Below are 22,251 nucleotides of genomic sequence, written 5' to 3' on the forward strand. Positions count from 1 at the left end.
AAAAATTCATCTTCTGTGCTGCTACTGCTGCTGTTACTATTATTTTCCACCAAAACCTTCAGTAGTGGATTCATCTGAGGAAATTAATAAAAATAAATTAAAATATTAATATAATAAAAAGAGGAATTAATAAAAATACATTAATAATGCATATAAAAATATATATAATACTGTCAATTTGTTTACTGTTTTTCTAATTATATTAAACATTTACTTGTTGTAAACTTCCTTTGGAATATCATATTATTATTTTTTATATTTGGACAAACAATAAAAATATAAAACTCTATTTTTATATTTTGACTGATAAAAATATTTATACATGTATTTATACAGGGTGTCCGGCATGAAGCGGACCAACGCTCGTGAGCTGGTAGAGCATAGTGAACTGAAAAGAAAAGTCCTATACTACTTTGCAATTTTCGTAATAATTATCGAGTAATTAATTATTAAAAATTATCATATTAAGCCCGCCTACCGCCAAATGTAAGCGCGCGGCGAGATGTGACCGCCTAGCGATCGTGGTTGCTAGGCGCGCGGGGCGGTAGTTTGTTACAAGCGGCAATGGCGCAAATGGCAAATGTCATATGGTAACGAAGTATGATCGCGAAGTATGTATAATCGACGAATATATCGACATGTATGTATATCGACGGATTGACGAATAGGTGATAATTAATATACATACAGTAACAAATAATGATAAACTTTATTTTTTGCAAACAATAACATAATAAATAACATTTGAGATATATTTAGAGATAATAATATTCGAGATATTATTGATGTTTGAAGTGTACTAATTTTGAATATTTCTGTCGAATAAAATATTTTCGGTTTATATCACTCGCACTTTTTCTTTCGTGGAATAAACGTAAATTTACATAAATTTTAATAATAGTCTGTATTAATTCAGTCTTATGTAATCATAATAAAATATTTTCGATTTATATCACTCGCACTTTTTCCTTCGTGGAATAAACGTAAATTTACATAAATTTTAATAATAGTCTGTATTAATTCAGTCTTATGTAATCATAGGCGGTCACATCTCGCCGCGCGCTTACATTTGGCGGTAGGCGGGCTTAATATGATAATTTTTAATAATTAATTACTCGATAATTATTACGAAAATTGCAAAGTAGTATAGGACTTTTCTTTTCAGTTCACTATGCTCTACCAGCTCACGAGCGTTGGTCCGCTTCATGCCGGACACCCTGTATAAATACATGTATAAATATTTTTATCAGTCAAAATATAAAAATAGAGTTTTATATTTTTATTGTTTGTCCAAATATAAAAAATAATAATATGATATTCCAAAGGAAGTTTACAACAAGTAAATGTTTAATATAATTAGAAAAACAGTAAACAAATTGACAGTATTATATATATTTTTATATGCATTATTAATGTATTTTTATTAATTCCTCTTTTTATTATATTAATATTTTAATTTATTTTTATTAATTTCCTCAGATGAATCCACTACTGAAGGTTTTGGTGGAAAATAATAGTAACAGCAGCAGTAGCAGCACAGAAGATGAATTTTTAACAGATGATGATGAATATGATCATGACATTCTGTTTCCAATCCTACAAAGACTGCTATTTGATTATTTAAAACATGTTGTTGCATGATATGTTCCGTCATTTTATTGTCATCAAAAACTGAATGGCAAACAATTCGAAAGGTTTTAATGATCAATATATTTCTAATATTTTTTGTTTTAAAAATAATGTGGCTATTTTCTCGAATAATAGTTTCACATACTTTGGCTATTTTGATCACATCTTCTGATGGAAAAATTAATTTTCCTCTATTTTTTAATGTTATTAATACTGAATCGGTAGATTTCGCAGTTAAAAAAGTAGAGCATACATCACAAATATTACTTCGTAAAAGTTTTTTGATTACGGATCCACTGATGTATTTGACCACATCTTCGATATAAGAACTCAATGACCATAAGGTAGACAAATAATCATGATCAAATACATCAGTACATATCGTATCATTAACTTCCGTGAACCATCGCTTATTATATTGGATTTGATTGTCAGTGACACATATAAAATTTGTACATCATCTATTAAACAGTTCCCTCTTTCAGAAGCTTGAATTTCATGCCTAACAAGTAGCCGTTTATAACTGCTTTCGAATTGTTTGGCATTAGGATTGTCGTTGAAACCTCCTCTGCTACGTAACAAAGAGGATCATAGAGAGTGGAAGCTGGCCGTGTCCCGCGATACGCGCCACCTTACAGTTCGGAGACGCACTACGTGCACAAACCTCTCCCACTCTCTCTCAATTTCTCTCACTCTGCAAGGAACCTCCATTGTAACTGTTGCGCTTTGTCGGTGCAGCAAGTTGGCAGACACTTATATTGTAATAAATGGTAATTATGTACTTTAACGGACCCAGTCCCGATGACCTTGACCTTGACATATGTTGTCAAGATCACCCTCCTGAGTGATCTTGAAGAGGTTTTAGCTGTCGCTCGTTGTTTGTTAAAAAGTTATTAACAAAAGTTTAATAATTTTGCACGAATTTTCAGCTGTCCACTCGAAGCAAGGACTTGAGTTTGACATATATTACAAAGGTCACCTTCCTGAATAACCCGCACTAGGTTTTAGTCGTCGATCGTTGTTTATGAAAAAGTTATTAACAAAAGAAATTTCGAAAATATAGTAGTTATTTTGAAAGAATATTGAATATTGAAAGATATAAACGACGAATATGTATATGAACGAAGAAAGCAAAGTCATTTAAAGCAGTGAATTGTTAATATATAGAATAGTTTCTTTTAATATAAGTACAAAGTATTCTTCACTTTAACCAAAAGCACAAACAGTTAAATACAAAGTATTCTCTGCTTTAACTTAACCTAACCTAACCTAACCCAAACCTATTTCTGATTTAAAGCTAAAATTCCATCAAATATACTCTTTCGTAAACGTATATGGTATCGTAAAATTATGCTTTATTCATTCAACATTTTTGTTAATAACTTTTTAACAAACAACGAGCGAAGGGTGAAACCTAGTGCGGGTTATTCAGGAAGGTGACCTTTGTAATATATGTCAAACTCAAGTCCTTGCTTCGCGTGGACAGCTGAAAATTCGTGCAAAATTATTAAACTTCTTTTGTTAATAACTTTTTAATAAACAACGAGCGATGGCTAAAACCTCTTCAAGGTCACTCAGGAGGGTGACCTTGACAACATATGTCAAGGTTAAGGTCATCGGGGCTGGGTCTGTTAAAGTACATAATTACCAAAGGTACTAAGAAGTAAAAACAAAAAGAAATGCAAATTCTAACTTTGGCTAAGAGATTGACATTCCGCGTTTCGAGAGCGTGACGTCGGACTTCTTCCCTTCCCAATTCACGTCCGCTGTCGCGCTCTCGAAATGCGGAATGTCAATCTCTTAGCCAAAGAATTTGCATTGTTTTTGGTTTTTACTTCTTAGTACGTTTTCTCTGTCCTGTGCCTTCGTTCCTTTCATGCCCTTCCTTTTCCCCTTTCTCGTCCCGTAACACGACATATATATATATATATATATATATATATATATATATATGACACATTATAAAGAGTGAGAGGATTTAGGATGGCCTCTGAAATTCAGCCACGCTATTTTACATTGTGCTCTTATGGCAGCTTATGGCAGCTCTCTATGATCCTCTTTGCTACGTAGGGCACTAAAAACTGTTTCCAAGTGATCGTGGTTAATTTTGTAAGTTAATAAATATTTCAGTCCTTTTTCTTTTAATATATCGAATAAATCAAACATATTTGTTAAGCAAATAATAAAGCCCAGAAAGCCAGTCTTTCGATTACTCTGAAAAATTGATTCGTTTGTAGAATACTGAAATTGTTTTATATATTCTATTATATTCCCTGCGTAAGTCTTCAGTTTATTATAATTTTCATTAGTAAGAGGCATATTGCACTTTTTCTTCTTACAGAATTTTGATCTTACATTTAATATGTCGAAGGCATCATTAAACATTGAGCAGAACAAGGCAGTTTCTTCTGGATATTTAAACCGTTCAGGAACGTATTGGCTACAAAATTGTAAAGCTGCACTAACACTTTCACTGAGTGTTTGGACAGCCAATTTTACATTCATTTTAGTATTCTTAAACAAGATGTGCCTTTTTGTTAGTTTTGTGCCAGCTTTTAAACCTTCAGTTTCCTGAAATTTTTTAAGGACAATATTTTGCCAATAAATACTTTTACCTTTATGGCGCAATTCTAATTTATCACCCAGAGTGTTTCGAACTAATTTAAGCATGTGGCATGGATCGAAGAAGCAGAAAATGTTTTCTTTTGTCATGTTGTTAATGATGTATGGCTTAAAGTTTTCCCCGACTACAAAATTTGCACCTAAAGCAGTGCACATGCTCAAATTAACAATTACACCATCAAATGTTACCGAATGCAATATTATTCCAGTTTCATAGATTAACTCGAAACATTTTTCTAATAAACTTGCTCTTTCGTTACCATTCAGACTATCGATCAAAAAATATCCAACGGGAACTTTCCAGTGGTCATTTAATGCCACCAACATAAAAACTAATGCATTTGTTACTTGTCGAGGATCATCTGTATCGCTACTCGTATGTATACCTAAATCTACAAGGCCGTAATACCGTTTGCCATCATACACTATCCTGTCACCTGTCGAATCGCAACTTCGTCTACTACTAAATTACAGAAAATCGGCGTTTTCGTCTTACTAACTTTACATTTCAATGCATCGAAAACTTCGCTAGTGAATCCTGGTCGACCATCTAGTACCGAATACCATTTACGGATCGTTAAAACGTCTGGAAGAAAATTTTTAAAGGTTGTACGTATATATTTGTACGCCTTGGACGAGTAGAAGTTCAGTGTAAGAGCAAAAGCCCTCAGTTCTGCAGAGTACTTCTTTCTTAAACCTTTTTTCTGTTTTAAAATCTCGTTTAATACTGTGGGAACTTCAGTCTACAAGTGTAAATAAAAAAGGAAAAAGATCATGATGTATAAAAATAAGAGGTTTTATTCACATTAATTAATCACCCTAAATATACAAATAAAATATAAAAAATACAAAGTATAATATAAAAGTATAAAAATATAAAATATAAAGTATGAAAAATATAAAATATAAAGTATGAAAAATATAAAATATAAATATCGTCATATATAAAAATCTGAGCACATTATTGTGCATTAATGTGCACTTTTATGCACATTAATTAATGAACCTAAATATACAATTAAAACATATTAATGTTTGTTACGATTTGTAATAATTATATTATATACAAATCGTCTTTAAGACAATCAATAGATCGATACTTTTTACAATTTCTTAATTTTACTACGAATTTAATTAATCGAAATAATTGATTATTATTATTATTATTAATTATTACTATTCCTTACCATTAAATTTTCATCAGTTGTTCAAAAAAGAAAAAGAAAAAAATCATAACGTATAAAAATAAGAGGTTTTATTCACATTAATTAATCTCCCTAAATATACAAATAAAATATAAAAACTACAAAGTATAATATAAAAGTATAAAAATATAAAATATAAATATCGTCATATATGTGGGATGTATTAGCGGAAGAATGAAAGAGAGAATGAGTGTCGGATGTAACGTTTGATGTGTTGAATGTCGGAACGATAGATCGCGCGTGTTATGAGAAGTGTGATTGATTTACGATCGCGGCGGCGTGCCGAAAAGGATGAGCGAAGCGATAGCGGCGTGTGTGATAAAAGAAGTAGCGGCGATCGTTCTCAGAACGCGAGTTCGGGAACGCGACAGGATGGCAGTCAGTCGAGTCCTGCGAGCTAGACGAGAAGGTTCGGCAGGAGCGATATAGAGTCAAGACGATATAGAGTCGAAGCGAGGCAGTCAAAGCCTATGAGTCGTAAGAGTCATTCCGAGTTGTTGTGAGTCGCGATAGATGTTTACATTCCTGTGTATTCTACACCTGGTCTAACAATAAAACCTATTCATATCCCTACAAACTTGGGGGTTCAGCCGGGATATAACTGGCCAGTGCGGTTAGAAGCCAGGCGTGTGAGAGACATTGTCGTGAACAAATACTGTCGTGAAAAAACACTGTTGTGAGAGACGCTGTCGTGAGAGACGCTGTTGTGAGAAACGCTGTTGTGAGAGACACTGTTGTGATGGACGCTGTTGTACGAGACAAAATGAGTGTGAGAAAAGCAAATGAGCTGACGGTGATAGAGCTAAAGGACGAGTTGCGGAAGCTGGGACTTTCTTGCATTGGAAACAAAAATGAGTTAATCATGCGATTGAATGAGACGGACCCTTCTGGCACGTGGAGCGGAAGACGGGTAGAAGCGGAAGATAGTGAAGGTGCAGCAGCAGGTAACCCAACGGACGAGAGAAATGTCCTCGAGTTTCAATCACGGTTGCAGGAGTCCTCTCGTACACGTATACTTGAGGAAGAGCTGTATAAATTGAGACAGGAAGCGGCATCCTTGAAAAAACACCAAGAGTACACCCTGATGAGTTTGGTCAGATAAGGATCAACATCAGTGACATAGCTGAATTACTCGCCACTTTTGATGGAACGAACGGTAATTTTGAATCATGGAGAAAGCAGCTAACACTACTGACGCGGACGTATCGGCTCGGTGACGATCATGCCAAAGTACTGCTGGGCATGCGGCTGAGAGGAAAGACGTTAGAGTGGCTTCATTCAAGACCAGAGTTCCTTGAAATTTCGACGAACGCGTTATTGTATGAAATGAAAACCATGTTCGACCACCGATCCAGCAAGGTGGTGTTACGCAAGCAGTTTGAGGAGCGTGAATGGAAGAAGGGAGAAACATTCAGTGCTTACGTGCATGACAAAGTGATACTCGCAAATCGCGTCCCAATTGACGAGGATGAAATTGTGAAATATATCATAGACGGCATACCCGATCGCATATTAAGAGATCAGGCCCGTGTGAGTGGTCTCGAGAGCAAGGCAGAATTGTTGCATGCTTTCGACCGGATCACCCTGTGGGACAGGAAGCACACGACCAGAAAAAACGAGGAAAAGCAGCATTCCAGAGGATCAAAGACGGACGAGAGCAACAGAAAGAACGAACAACGGAAGACGGAACAAGACGAGAAGAAGAGGAACTGCTTTAACTGCGGACTACCAGATCATCTAAGTAAGAATTGTCCGACGAAGGAAAGCGGCCCTAAATGTTATAAGTGCGGCGAGCGGGGGCACATAGCGGCGAAGTGCGTTAAAAAGGAAGCTGAGGTAAAGGCTATTCATGTTACAACCGTAAGTCCATCCAAGTGTAATAAAAAGGTTTGTGTTAATAATCATACAGTAGTTGCGTTGATTGACACCGGAAGCGACTTGTGACTTATGCACGCGGATCAACACGTTGAAATAGGATCGCCGCAATTAGAGAATAAAGATGTACGATTTCGTGGCGTAGGATTGTGTGAGAATGTAACGCTTGGTGAGTTTAGTGCACGATTAACAGTCGACGAGCATACTTATCCTATTTTGATTAGAGTTGTACCCAACCATATGATCACTCAAAGATTTTTGATTGGTAATGATTTTTTGAATACCATCAAATTGCGTATAAGAAATGGAAGCGTATCAATTAGCCCGATAGAAGGAATAGATAAGCAGTTACACGAGATATTCCAGATAAATGTAGATTGTGAGAAGAGTGAAGAGATAGATTTGACACACATTGCGAACGATCAGCACCGAGAAACAATCAGAGATATGATTAATAATTATCAGCCTTTAAAGATTAAAGAAACGAGTGTTAAAATGTCAATAGTTTTAAAAGATGAAGAACCGGTGTATCAAAGAGCACGGCGATTATCCGCAGTAGAGAAAGAAGAAGTGAATAATCATATTAGTGAGTGGCTTCGAGACGGTATTGTGAAACCATCACTCTCTGATTATGCTAGTCCCGTTGTTTTAGTTAGAAAAAAGGACGGAGGCACTCGATTGTGTATTGATTACCGGCAACTTAATAAAAAAATGTTACGCAACAGATATCCAATGCCACTTGTTGACGACGGATTAGATCGGTTACAAAATGCGAGATGTTTCAGCATTATAGATTTGAGGAATGAATTTTTTCATGTTTCTATAGATGAAAATAGTCAGAAGTATACGGCCTTTATCGTCCCCGACGGACACTATGAATTTACGAAAGTGCCGTTTGGTTTGTGTAATTCGCCAGCTACTTTTCAGCAATTTATCAATAAAACGTTTGAAAATGCGATACGTAATAAGATCGCTTTAATTTATGTAGATGATTTTATAATTCTTTCCGAAGACGAAAAAATCGGAATAAAGAATTTAGAGATAATTTTGAAAATTGCGAGTGAGGCGGGATTAACAATAAATTGGAAAAAATGTTTTTTACAGAGTAAGGTAGAATTCCTTGGACATGTGATTGAGAACGGTAAAATGTATCCATCTGTGTGTAAAATAGAGGCAGTGCGTAAATTTCTCGAGTTGAATAACGTTAAGCAAGTGCAAAGTTTTTTGGGATTGAGCGGTTATTTTAGAAAGTTTGTACCGCGATATTTAATTATAGCGAGACCATTGACCTACCTGTTAAAAGCAGGTGTTAAATTTCAATTTAGAGAAAAAGAAAAAGAGGCATTTATGTTGTTAAAAGAGATTTTGTTTGATAAGCCTGTGTTGTGTTTATATAAAGTAGGCGCTGAAACAGAATTGCATACAGATGCATCAATTGACGGATATGGTGCAATTCTTTTGCAAAAGAACGATGAAGATAATAAGTTTCACCCTGTATATTATTCAAACGGTAAAACTTCTCCCGCGGAAAGACGTTATACGAGTTACGAATTAGAAGTACTTTCATAATTAAAGCGTTAATAAAGTTTCGTGTTTATTTATTGGGAATACCATTTAAAATAATAACAGATTGTCGTGCGTTTACGTTAACGATGCATAAAAAAGATTTGTGCGTACGTGTAGCCCGGTGGGCATTGCTTTTGGAAGAATTTAATTATGTTATTGAGCATAGACCTAGAAAGAGTATCACACACGTGGATGCGTTAAATCGCAATCCACTTCTCGTTTGTATAGTGATAAATAAACCTGATAGGTTGATCGCAAAGTTTGAGCAAGTACAGCAAGACGATGATGATATTAAAAAAGTCTTTAATGCGGTAGTTAAAGGAGAATTAACCGGTTACGTGATAAGAAATAATTTGCTTTTTAAAGAGCATAACGGAGATATTTTATTGGTGGTACCGAAAGCAATGCGCACGCAAATTGTTAAGCAGGCACACGATAGAGGACATTTTTCGATTGCTAAAACGGAAGCGTTGTTATTAAAAGATTATTGGATACCTAATATGAAATCCAAAATCGAGAAGGTTATAAAGAATTGTGTAGCGTGTATTTTAGCAGAAAAGAAACGAGGTAAACAGGAAGGATATTTAAATGTTATTGAGAAAGGCGAACTACCATTAGACACGTATCATATCGACCATATGGGACCGTTACCGTCATCAAAAAAGAATTATAAGTATATTTTTGCGGTGATAAACGCATTTGCAAAGTTTGTATGATTGTATGCCACTAAAACCACCAACGCGACAGAAGTTGTAAGTAAGCTTAAGAAGCAATCCGTTGTTTTCGGAAACCCGCGACGAATCATTTCAGATCGCGGCGCAGCGTTTACTTCCAAAGAATTTGCGGAATATTGTATGGCGGAAAATATAAATCATGTATTAACCACAACCGGAGTTCCTCGTGCAAATGGTCAGATAGAGCGTGTGAATAGAGTCATAATTCCATTATTAACCAAACTTTCAAGCCTTAAACGTGAGGAATGGTACAAGTTTCTTGAGTTGACTCAGATGTATTTGAATTGTACATTGCACAGAAGTATTGGCACTACACCTTTCCATTTGTTATTCGGAATACATATGCGTACACGAGAAGATCCAGAAGTCCGAGAATTGTTAGAAACAGAATGGGCAAATGATTATCATGATCAACGGAATGAACTGCGTTCACGTGCAAAAGAATGTATAACGAAAATTTAACGCGAAAATCGGATAAATTTTGCGAAAAAGCGTAAAGCGGCTACGAAATACAAAGAGAATGATTTGGTAGCAATAAAGCGTACACAGCTAGGTCCGGATTTGAAATTAGCAGATAAGTATTTTGGTCCATACAGTGTAATAAAAGTATTACGTAATGATAGATATATTGTACAAAAAGTAGGTGATCATGAAGGACCATCTAAAACATCTACAGCAGTTGATTATATGAAACCGTGGATTAATAATGAGACTGATGATTGTGAATCAGAAAGCGAAGCGACCAAAACATTCGAGGGCGAATGTGGAATGTATTAGCGGAAGAATGAAAGAGAGAATGAGTCGGATGTAGCGTTTGATGTGTTGAATGTCGGAACAATAGATCGCGCGTGTTATGAGAAGTGTGATTGATTTACGATCGCGGCGGCGTGCCGAAAAGGATGAGCGAAGCGATAGCGACGTGTGTGATAAAAGAAGTAGCGGCGATCGTTCTCAGAACGCGAGTTCGAGAACGCGACAGGATGGCAGTCAGTCGAGTCTTGCGAGCCAAAGAAGAAGGTTCGGCAAGAGCAATCAGTCAGTCAAGTCCTGCGAGCTAGACGAGAAGGTTTGGAAGGAGCGATATAGAGTCAAGACGATATAGAGTCTAAGCGAAGCAGTCAAAGCCTATGAGTCGTAAGAGTCATTCCGAGTTGTTGTGAGTCGCGATAGATGTTTACATTCCTGTGTATTCTACACCTGGTCTAACAATAAAACCTATTTATATCCCTACATATATAAAAATCTGAGCACATTATTATTATTAATTATTACATTCCTTACCATTAAATTATCAGCAGTTGTTTCCGATAATAGATCTTTCTGCTTTAAATGTTTGATTAGTTCTTTCATCGTTGTTATGCGACCAGTTAATCTGGTATTGGCTTGCTGCAACGTTTTGATTTTCCTTCGCTGCTCTGCGATATTTCGTTTCGCTAAATTCAAAGATCTTCGAGCTTTCCTTGGCGTAGCAAGATGTGAGGTTCTAATGGCACCAACAAAGCGAGGGTCATGTGAATTTGTGACAGGTGTTTGGAAGCAATTACTTCCTTCAGAGTTTGGAGGTATGGATAGATGATCTACAGTTGGGCAAGTATCGGAACTTAGCGCCTTAGTTTCATCAGTGACGATTCCATCATTGGTGACAATTCCATCGTTGACAATCATATGTAGGCAGTTTCATCATTATGATGGATTTTATCATTGACAATTCCATTGTTGACTATTTCCTCACCGATGTTTTTTGATTTTTTTAGATTACAATCTAAACGTTGGTGTTTTTTTCTCTTCTTGTTCATAATAGTTGGCAGAGCATTGGATTTGAGAAATGTAATCTTAGATTTGTGGATTAATTCGTCTTCTTCACAATGATTTGAACATAGTTTAGTAGCCGTGCTTAAAACGACTTCATTAATGCCACAAAAAGCCAGCCACTTTTTACGAGATTCCTCGTTTCTCGGAAATCTATTGAGAAAGAATGGATTTAATATTCAATTTGCATTATCAACAAGTATCGTATAGAAAGTAATATTTAATCCTATAATTTACTGTGTACACAAAATTTAACATATATTACTTACCCATGATAAGATACCGATTTATCACGTTTACCGCACAAGATACAATATGGGCCTGGCATTTGTTTTTATGAAATAATACTTTTACATACATACCAATATCTTTTAACCTCCTAATAAACAATGACGTTATTCGCGCTTGCGCATTGTGCACAAAAGTTACAATCTACCTTTCTCTTTCTTTAAAACGTGGTTCTCTCTCGCACCCAACTTGGACACAAGCTCGATCCTCCATTCCCCTTCCTAGGTATATATGTTCTAAGTATTTAACTTATAAATCTTATGTCTATAAGGTTAGGTATTAACAGTTCGTGCACACACTGTGTATACCGCGTTCCATTTTATGTGGCAAACTGTGCTCGAGTGTGTAATCTGTGTCGATTTGTGTCTCCTAAAAGGAAAGCAGCCTACACATACATTGCAATGTTTTATAGTGGTGTGAGCTTCGAACTGTCAGCGCTATGTGCGGTCGCTGTGCGAAGCACTCTGCTAACATCACACGATTCTTACGCGAAAAGGTACTTCCTTACATCACCTTATCTTCTTAGGCTGCCTCTCTATGCGGCGTAAATTGCGTACACGTAACTTGCGCCAAACCTCGTCAGTCAATCAAATTATCTCAGCTACCATATGCAAATCCGTCTAGTTATTTTACGCAATTTACACTTTTACCAATACTCCAAATTCAATTTTTCGCGTAATTTTTCTATTATCTATCTCTATTAGTAAATACCAGCAATCTAATTCTATTCTCCTAATTCTAATCTAACAACAGGCTAGGTTGCTGTTATTTACTGCAATCCAACTCCATCGTGCATACAGCTACATTGCGCTTCCACACATGTAAAGTACCTGATTCCCATGACGCGTATTTAGCAATACACCAGATACGCCTAAATAATAACAACCAATTAAGAATCAATTTAGTATTTCTGCCTGATCTGTTATTGATTAAGCTTGTAACGCTTTACGTAAATTTACGCAAAATATTCACCATGTGAATATCAACTTTTAGAGTGGCGTAATTTCTAATAAGTTACTAGAATACGCAGATTACGCATACGCATCTTACGCCACATGGGAAGGCAGCCTTACACCGTGGCCATAAACAACAGGATCACGAGATAGATACTAGAGTCCTATACAGGGTGTCCGGAAAATCGTCCGCAATATTTCGGGAAGTGATTCGGGACCCAAAAAGAAGGAAAAAAAGCTATATAAACATAGGTCCGGAAATAAGTCGTTTCCGAGTTATAGCTACTTTTATGTTTAAAAAATCATAATTTATAGTCCGCTTGGCATCCCTCTTTTTTACATTTGTTTTAATTTTCAATTTTTATTTTTTTAATTTTTATTTTTTATTTTTTCGTAATTTTCAATTATCAATTTTTTTACTTATCAATATTTATTTTGTAATGTTTTTTCAATTTTTCGATATTTGTAAATACGATTACATTATTTTTAAAATTAAGGATAAACATAAACAGGTATTTAAATCAAATTAAATGAAATTTTCAAAATGACCACCTTCAGCACGAATGCAAGCCTTTATTCTTCTATCAAACGCGCGTCGCGTATGTGAGCGCTTCGAGCCACATCAAGTTCGGAACTCGGGCGTCGCGCGATGTGTGCGGCGAAGTCTACCCTACTACGCGCTATCGCATGCTACCAAGACGACCAAGTCTGGGATCGCTGAGTTAATCGAATGTCAATTGTAATGGCTCGGGAGAAGCAAGTAGCTGTTTATTCGGAATTCGGATTTGCTCGAAAAACAAGTTTATTTTCAGCTTTATTTTGAGTCTGTAGTCTGAATTCATTTTTTCCATTTCTCATTTTTCATTCACTCATTCAAGACAGTTTTCAATAAGTTTCAAATTATTCTTTAGTAACACCTTACTTACCCTAAGTACTTTGAGATTGTACCTAATCTTTCTGTAATCAGCAATGGAGTTGGAATTGAGTTTTAATGAATTAGCTGATATGCATCTTATGTATGGTCTTGCTCAAGGTAATGCTACCGAGGCAAGAAGATTATATACCCAATCTTTTCCAAATCGATATGTACCGGGAAGACAGTCTTTCGAAAATGTAGACAGAACCTTGAGAGAATTTGGTACATTAAAAAAGAGAACAAGTGAGGGCAGACCTAGAGTAGATGTTGTAACGGAAGAAGATGTACTTGAACAATTTGAGCGTAACCCTGCTACTAGTTTTAGAACAGTTTCGTATGAAATCGGAGTACCAAAATCAACGATATGGGATATTTTATCAAGAAACTCAATGTATCCATATCACGTGCAACGAGTTCAAAGCCTTTCTGTTGCAGATTATAGTCTCCGTTTGCAATTTTGCCAATGGGTTGTAAAGACAGAATAGATGAAAATCCGTATTTTTGTGAAAATATTCTATTTACTGATGAAGTAGGCTTTGTCAAAAATGGAATTTTCAACTATCATAACCTTCATGAATGGGCTTTAGAAAATCCTAAAGCAATTGATCAAAGGAGGCATCAACAACAGTTTAGTTGCACGGTATGGGTGGGTCTTATTGGTGACGCACTTATAGGGCCATATTTCTTTGAAGAGAGAGTAAATGGCCAGAATTATGTACGATTTCTTAGAGAAGGGTTAGGTACTTTCTTGAAAACGTCCCTTTAATGATACGACAAAACATGTGGTTCATGCATGACGGTGCACCTGCGCATTTTAGCCGCGTAGCCAGAGATCATTTGAATCGAAATTATGGCCAAAGATGGATAGGGCGTGGAGGTCCGGTTGCCTGGCCCTCAAGATCACCAGACATGAATCCACTTGATTTTTATCTATGGGGTCACGTAAAGTCAGTCTCACAAAAATTACTTTTTTTGAAAAAGGGAAAAAAGGCGCCAAGTACACGCACCAGTCGCAACCAACCAAATAAAAATTAATCTATTAAACAAATGTCGTATATACATAAAATTAACCAAGTAAAAATTAACTTATTAAAAAAATGTATATAAACCTATAAAAAATATGATATCGGAAAATGGTGCCAAGTAAAACTTTACCAGTCACAACTAACCAAATAAAAATTAATCTCTTAAAAAAATTTCATATATATATAAAAATAAAAAATAGTAATGCTAAAGAACTTGGCGCTACTACATCATCAAGTAATACGTTAACCGACAATGCTAACTAATGTTTAAATACGTTAATTGATAGTGTTCACTAATGTACTATTGTTATTTACTTAATGAATATTGTTTTGTGTAGCAGCTCTCTCTTTCTCTCTCTCTCCCCCTCTCTCCCTGTCTCTCCCCCTCTCTCTCTCTCTCTCTCGCTCTCGCTCGCTCTCTCTCTCTCTCTCTCTCTCTCTCTCTCTCTCTCTCTCTCTACCAAAAGAAAGAGTGGAAAGAAAAAGAAAGAGAAAGATACATGCCAGCTATATTACTTTCCGTCTCTTTCTACCTGATTTTCAGGTTTCACACCTCACCCTTATTATGGCTATGGTGCCAATTGATTGTCGGATCTCTAAAACTGTCTCTGCGCGGTCATCCAGGAAATTCTCTATTTAATAAACAATCAACACACCCGGCAAAGTTGTCGTATACAGCAAATGAAATATTAACTTAAAATTTCTATCAACCTATGTAATAAGAATCATTTTTTAACGATTCAACCAATTAGGAAAAGACAAAATATGAGTTTATTTCACTTTGTTCTAATTATAAACGAATCGTAATGTAATTTCACTCTCAGTGCAGTTTGATATAGGCAATATTAATACAAACGTCTATATAAAAGCAAATATTTCAATATCTTACACTACATTTGCAGAAATGTATAAGATCAGGAATTCTTTAAGGATGGTTTTACTGAGTGATCGAGGCAGGACTCTTCAGGGATAAGCCGGTGAAAAAGAGTACGGTTTGTGGGATGGATATTCCGGATTTACTTTAGGACCAGAAGACTCATTAACCAGGATATAACAATGTATTTGAACTGATTTACAGCAATTGAACAACGTAATTGAACTCTTATCACTTAACTGCTTAGTACTTGACAGATTCGAATTGATTGTTCGCTCAGCCCCACGTTCCAGAGTTATGTCGCTATTATTGTTTCGCGAGGGTGACACTAACCGGGATACCTGTTATTCGTATCGCTTTATCTAACGGATGATTCGCATTTTTATTACACTGTGAACGCTCAATGTCTCAGAAACGTGATATCGACGTAATTGATTATGTATATATGTATTAATTATCTACGTAAAAGATATATGGAAGTTACAATAAATATTGGTTACGATCGATCCGTCTTTCCCAAGAAACTATAACAACACGAAGTCATCGAATCTCTACAGGGTAAGTGAGTGAGAGAAATGTATTCCTGACTAAATTCTGAGACTTTTCCAAAATTGTCTCCGAAGCTTAGTTTTTCAATTATAAAAACAAATAATTAGTGAGTGAGTGAATGAGAAATAGAGAGAGGGAGAGAGAGAGGGGGGGAGAGAGGGAGAGAGAGAGAGGGGAGAGAGGAGAGAGAGGGAGAGAGAGAGGAGGAGAGAGAGAGAGGGGGAGAGAGAGCGAGAGAGAGAGAGAGAGAGAATGTATAATATCGCATGCATGTATCGTGGATGTAGTGGTCAGCTGAATGCCCCGCGGTGAGTCGCGCACCACCCCTGTCTGCCTCTCGTACTCGGCCCGTTATTCGTTAAATATCTTCTTCTTATAATTCAAAAACTAAGCTTCGGAGAAAATTTTGGTAAAAGAAAAATTGTCTCAGACTTTAATCAAGGATACGACATTGTAAGGAGATAAGATTGTTCTGTATAACAACGAGAGCAATGCAGTGATTTACTACAGAACTTTTCTGACACGAGAATCGCAGTGTCGCTAGAATTTTGAGAATTATTCGTCAGGGCAGGCGAACGCAATCGAGCGAAGCAATGAGCCTACGGGTAGGTTGAAATACCATTGCACACGTGGAAAGATTACATGACGTGACTTTCAACACGAACAATAACCTGTACTCCGAGCGAGGAGCGAGCAACAAGAATATCCAAACTGAGCGAGATCTAACTGGCTTCGGATGTCTTGAGAACGCGCAAAGAATCGGAATAAAAATTTATCGCGTCTTGAAATCGGACTAGCTGAACATGTGTGTCAAGACCAACTGACTGGGTTGAACTGAACTAACAAAGTGATCCTCGACGTGCTGATCGATAGCAGTTTGACTATTTTTCGACTGAAAACTAACTGTTTTTTAGCGTTATTTTGTAGAGAATACTCGCGTTTTTTATATCTCTGTCTTTCTCGATTGCATGTGAGAACCAGCTGTTGTTGAGCGCGAGGTGAATAACAACATAAGAATATAAGACGAAATAATCAAGAAAAATAAGAAATTTGGTAAATTTAAAATAATAGAGGAAAAATAGAGGAATAATTTTCGAATCGCGAACAACACATGACGACAGTTTTAACATTATTTTGACAAGGAGATGATGCGAATTGTAAAATCGATTTCCAAATGAGACGTAGCTCGTTTGATAGATTGTATGTAGACAATAAAAACCCTAAAGACGTTTGTGTAAATGGACTTCTGTTTATGAGAAATTGTAAAACAAAGTTAGGCACACGAAACTGTGGCGGACATAAGTAGAAGATTTATATTTTTTTTATCAATTTTTTTATATCAAATGAACCACGTTTCATTTGGAAATCGATTTTATAGATCGCGTCATCTCCTTGTGAGATGTTTTCACTGGGAATGTTGTTGATCTATTATTATAAATTGATGTAACAGGTAATTAGTCGCCAATGGTAATATCATGAATAATTCAATTTAGTCGACTGATTGGCAATTCTTTATTGTGTTATCACAACGTTTCGACCGTCATCCGGTCCTTCTCAAGTGAAATAATATTCTAAACTGTTGGCTAACAAAATCTGCAGTACAAAAATAAAAATTCAATAAAAATATCTACAAATATGCTGTCACAAAATATGTTGTCCAAACTTACAGAACGATCATGAAAATTAGCAAGAAAATCATAAGCACTTCACAATTTCATACTTTCCGATGAGGTAACAAAGAAGTCATAACAATTAATTTGTAGTCAGATTAAATTTCGGCATACAGTGAGATAATCGTGGTACATAAACTGAGAAAACATGTGAGTATGATGAGACATCGTCCCCAAATGTGAAACCAAAGTCTGTTATGTCAAGTCAATAATACCATTATATACGTCCGGGAGTCTTTCTGTGTCCTTTTGAAGGTTGATGTTGTTTTTGTACTTTTTGATGAAAAACATCTCACTAATATCTCTTTTCTTATAATATTTCTCATTATGTAATACCATTGGAGATGAAAAATCAAATTCATGATTGTTGTTCAACCTGTGTGTACTAACCACCGAATGCATACTCTCATGTTTCTTTACATCATTTTTATGTTCATTTACTCTAATCCGTAAGTGGCGTTTAGTCTGACCAATGTAACTCTTATCACAATCATTACAATTCAATCTGTAAATTACATTAGTCATTTGTAAATTGCTTAACCTATCTTTACCATTTTTTATTAAACAAGATAATTTTTTCGGAAATGTATATACTACTTTATAACCAATACTGTTCAAAGTGTTATAAATATTGTTACTGACATTCTTAATATAGGGGATACTAATAAACGTGCCATTGTATTGTGATTTTTCCTCTTTCATTGAATTATATTTGATGTCTCTACGTCTACGAGCAATATATTTATCAATGAAATCCATCGGATAACAATTATTACTCAAAATCTTTTGATGATATTAACATTATCTTCATGGAAACACTCATTGGACAGCCTCATAGCTCTATCCACTAAATTATATATAATATTAATTTTATGTTTTAACCCTTTGAGGCACGCATTTTTCAGAAAATCCGAATCACATGAAAATTTATATACGGAGGTTTCTGGGGTCGCTGATAACGAATCCGTTATCAGATTTTTTTAATTCAAGATGGCGGATCCAAGATGGCGGACGCAAAAATGAAAAATAATTCAATTTAGTCGACTGATTGGCAATTCTTTATTGTGTTATCACAACGTTTCGATCGTCATCCGGTCCGTCTCAAGTGAAATAATATTCTAAAATGTTGGCTAACAAAATCTGCAGTACAAAAATAAAAATTCAATAAAAATATCTACAAATATGCTGTCACAAAATATGTTGTCCAAACTTACAGAACTATCATGAAAATTATATTGATAAGTATATTGCTCGTAGACGTAGAGACATCAAATATAATTCAATGAAAGAGGAAAAATCACAATACAATGGCACGTTTATTAGTATCCCCTATATTAAGAATGTCAGTAACAATATTTATAACACTTTGAACAGTATTGGTTATAAAGTAGTATATACATTTCCGAAAAAATTATCTTGTTTAATAAAAAATGGTAAAGATAGGTTAAGCAATTTACAAATGACTAATGTAATTTACAGATTGAATTGTAATGATTGTGATAAGAGTTACATTGGTCAGACTAAACGCCACTTACGGATTAGAGTAAATGAACATAAAAATGATGTAAAGAAACATGAGAGTATGCATTCGGTGGTTAGTACACACAGGTTGAACAACAATCATGAATTTGATTTTTCATCTCCAATGGTATTACATAATGAGAAATATTATAAGAAAAGAGATATTAGTGAGATGTTTTTCATCAAAAAGTACAAAAACAACATCAACCTTCAAAAGGACACAGAAAGACTCCCGGACGTATATAATGGTATTATTGACTTGACATAACAGACTTTGGTTTCACATTTGGGGACGATGTCTCATCATACTCACATGTTTTCTCAGTTTATGTACCACGATTATCTCACTGTATGCCGAAATTTAATCTGACTACAAATTAATTGTTATGACTTCTTTGTTACCTCATCGGAAAGTATGAAATTGTGAAGTGCTTATGATTTTCTTGCTAATTTTCATGATCGTTCTGTAAGTTTGGACAACATATTTTGTGACAGCATATTTGTAGATATTTTTATTGAATTTTTATTTTTGTACTGCAGATTTTGTTAGCCAACAGTTTAGAATATTATTTCACTTGAGAAGGACCGGATGACGGTCGAAACGTTGTGATAACACAATAAAGAATTGCCAATCAGTCGACTAAATTGAATTATTTATTATTATAAACAATTAGTATTTTTCCAGGTCTGCAGAGGCGACTATCTTATAATAGATGTACAAAATGATGCTGAAGGTCTTGAGGCAAGTATACATTGGCATGGAGTTTTTCAAAATGGATATCAATATTATGATGGTGTACCTTATTTGACGCAGTGTCCTATTTTATCAGCTGACACTTTCAGGTAATAATCATATTATAATTTAATGTTAATTGATACAGTCGTAACGGATTTTTCTTAACTTTATGATGCCATTGTAAACACATTCTATGAATAAGTCTTTTAACATTATTACTCTAAAATATTTTTTTCTATCATATTTTTATTTGAAATATTTAAACAAATAGTTTACCAAATTTTATCATTGTCTTTTAAGAAATAGACAAATATTATAGAGTTTCATTAAAAAAATAGAAATGACCTTAAAAGGTTTAAAAAAAGCTTACAAAGAACCTTAAACATTTTGAAAGAAAAAATACAATATTACAATTAGAATAGAAGCTCCTTTAAACACCGAAGTATTAAAAAAATAATTTAAAGTGATCCAGAAAGGAGAAACGGAAATAATTAAAACGTTTAAGTTATGCTGTCCACCATGTATATATTAAATATATAAATTAATTTGGTACCTTTATATTTCAATCAATTATAACTTCGTTTTAAATTTAAATATTTTCCTGCTGTTTTTTCAACCTAACTTCGGGAAGTTCCAACTAAATATTAAAACACAAACACTACATATCTTGGCAAAGCCATCGACATATACAGAGTACGCCATTCGAATCCGGATATGAACACATTATATAGGAAAAGTCGTTTATTAGAACCAAATATTATAGATACTAAGAAATGCTTTAATATCCAACTCAAGGGATCCCCTCTGGGTCCTCTCACTCAGCTGCCATGGGCCTCGATCACCACTTCGATCTTAAGCCTAAAGCGCGAGCATGTCGTTAACTGAGCCCGATCCATGCCCGCAAACGCCGCCTTGAGTCTGGAGGGTGGCTACGTTGGGGTACTTGGGCTTGTTGATGATCTTTTTGATCACAGCAAGTCCAAGCTCTACATGTAGTCGAGGGGATTCAGGTCGGAATTATTGGGAAGCTAGAAGTTCTTGGAGCAGAACATGACGACGTTACTGGACAGCTAATTTTAGAGCAAATAACTTGTGTGAGCGAACACGCTGTCTTGCTGGAAGATGTACAGTGCCCGTCAATGAATCGAAGGATCGTGCAGTAACCCTACCTTATCGGCCTGATTTACTCGTAGAGTCGATAAGATCGATAATGATAAACGCGCACGCATTTTGGAAAGGCGAACATTTCGGAAGGAACACATTAGCGCAGTGATATAGAATAATAAGAAATATAATAAAATATAAATACAATATAACTTACATAAAAAGAAACATGTATAAGAGAACGGGAAAAGATTAATAAACAGGTCATTTATTAAAATTAAAAGCAAGTGGACTGACTGCTGAATTGGTCAGTAGTTCAGTAGAAACTTAACTAACTTAATAACATATTTCAAGGAGAATTATTTCGGACAGTTGTGACAGGTCCCTTGTTAGTTTTATTATCCGATGGATGATAATTACTGGACACCATAACGGACCGAGCTCGTGTACGGGAACGAATTTACAACATAGAGATATATGTTACTATGTAGGCCGGTCGCGTTACCGAACAATAAAACGAAACTCACTTGTCGAAGGATTCGTTATTACAATATCTTCGCGGGGGACCGTATGCAGTCTTGTCAAATGGGCCACTTTCTCGTGCATGCACAGTAAACGCGGCCATCAATGTAGTATCTACTAGGAGCATAAAAAGGATGTCATGTGCCTCTAATATAAATGTTTTAAAAATTTATCGAATTTATTAAAGAATATTATATATATTTATATAAAAATTATTTATATACAGGGTGTCTCATAACTCTGTTACCGCCGGTTAATGGCGTATAGTTTAGACTTAGCTGAGTCGAAAAGTCCTGTACCATTTTGCGATTTTCGCAATAATAACCGAATTAGTAAACGATTAAAGTAACCAAATGAGAGCACCACTCGTGCAGCGAGCCGTCGGTAGGAAGGCCGCGCGCTCGTGGTTGGTGACACGGAGAAGTGAGGCAGCGGTGCCAGAAAGCGTGCTGTGTAGCATGCGGTGGGGATGAAGTGGGAATGGTCTTGCGAATAGTCACACGCTTTCTGACATCACTGAATGGAGAGGGTGTAGCGCGCCTCAGTCATATCAATACGTTAATAACTCGATTATTATTGCGCAAATCGCAAAATGATATAGGACTTTTCTTCTCAGCTTCACGCAATCTATCTCCACCTTTCCGGTCGGTACT

At 35.5% G+C, this 22,251-nt stretch overlaps 1 protein-coding gene across 1 annotated transcript in view; it reads left to right on the plus strand.

Moving 5' to 3' along the window:
- Positions 1-22,251, plus strand: part of LOC105285968 (laccase-3) — a 312,136-nt gene that overhangs the window by 103,611 nt on the left and 186,274 nt on the right. Inside the window, exon 4 of the mRNA XM_026973661.1 lies at positions 19,922-20,079. Within this exon, the coding sequence (XP_026829462.1) occupies positions 19,922-20,079 (158 nt within the window). The remainder of the gene's footprint in view (positions 1-19,921; positions 20,080-22,251) is intronic.

This window comes from Ooceraea biroi, chromosome 11 (assembly GCF_003672135.1).
Source record: "Ooceraea biroi isolate clonal line C1 chromosome 11, Obir_v5.4, whole genome shotgun sequence".
In the NCBI taxonomy this organism is placed as follows: domain Eukaryota; kingdom Metazoa; phylum Arthropoda; class Insecta; order Hymenoptera; family Formicidae; genus Ooceraea; species Ooceraea biroi.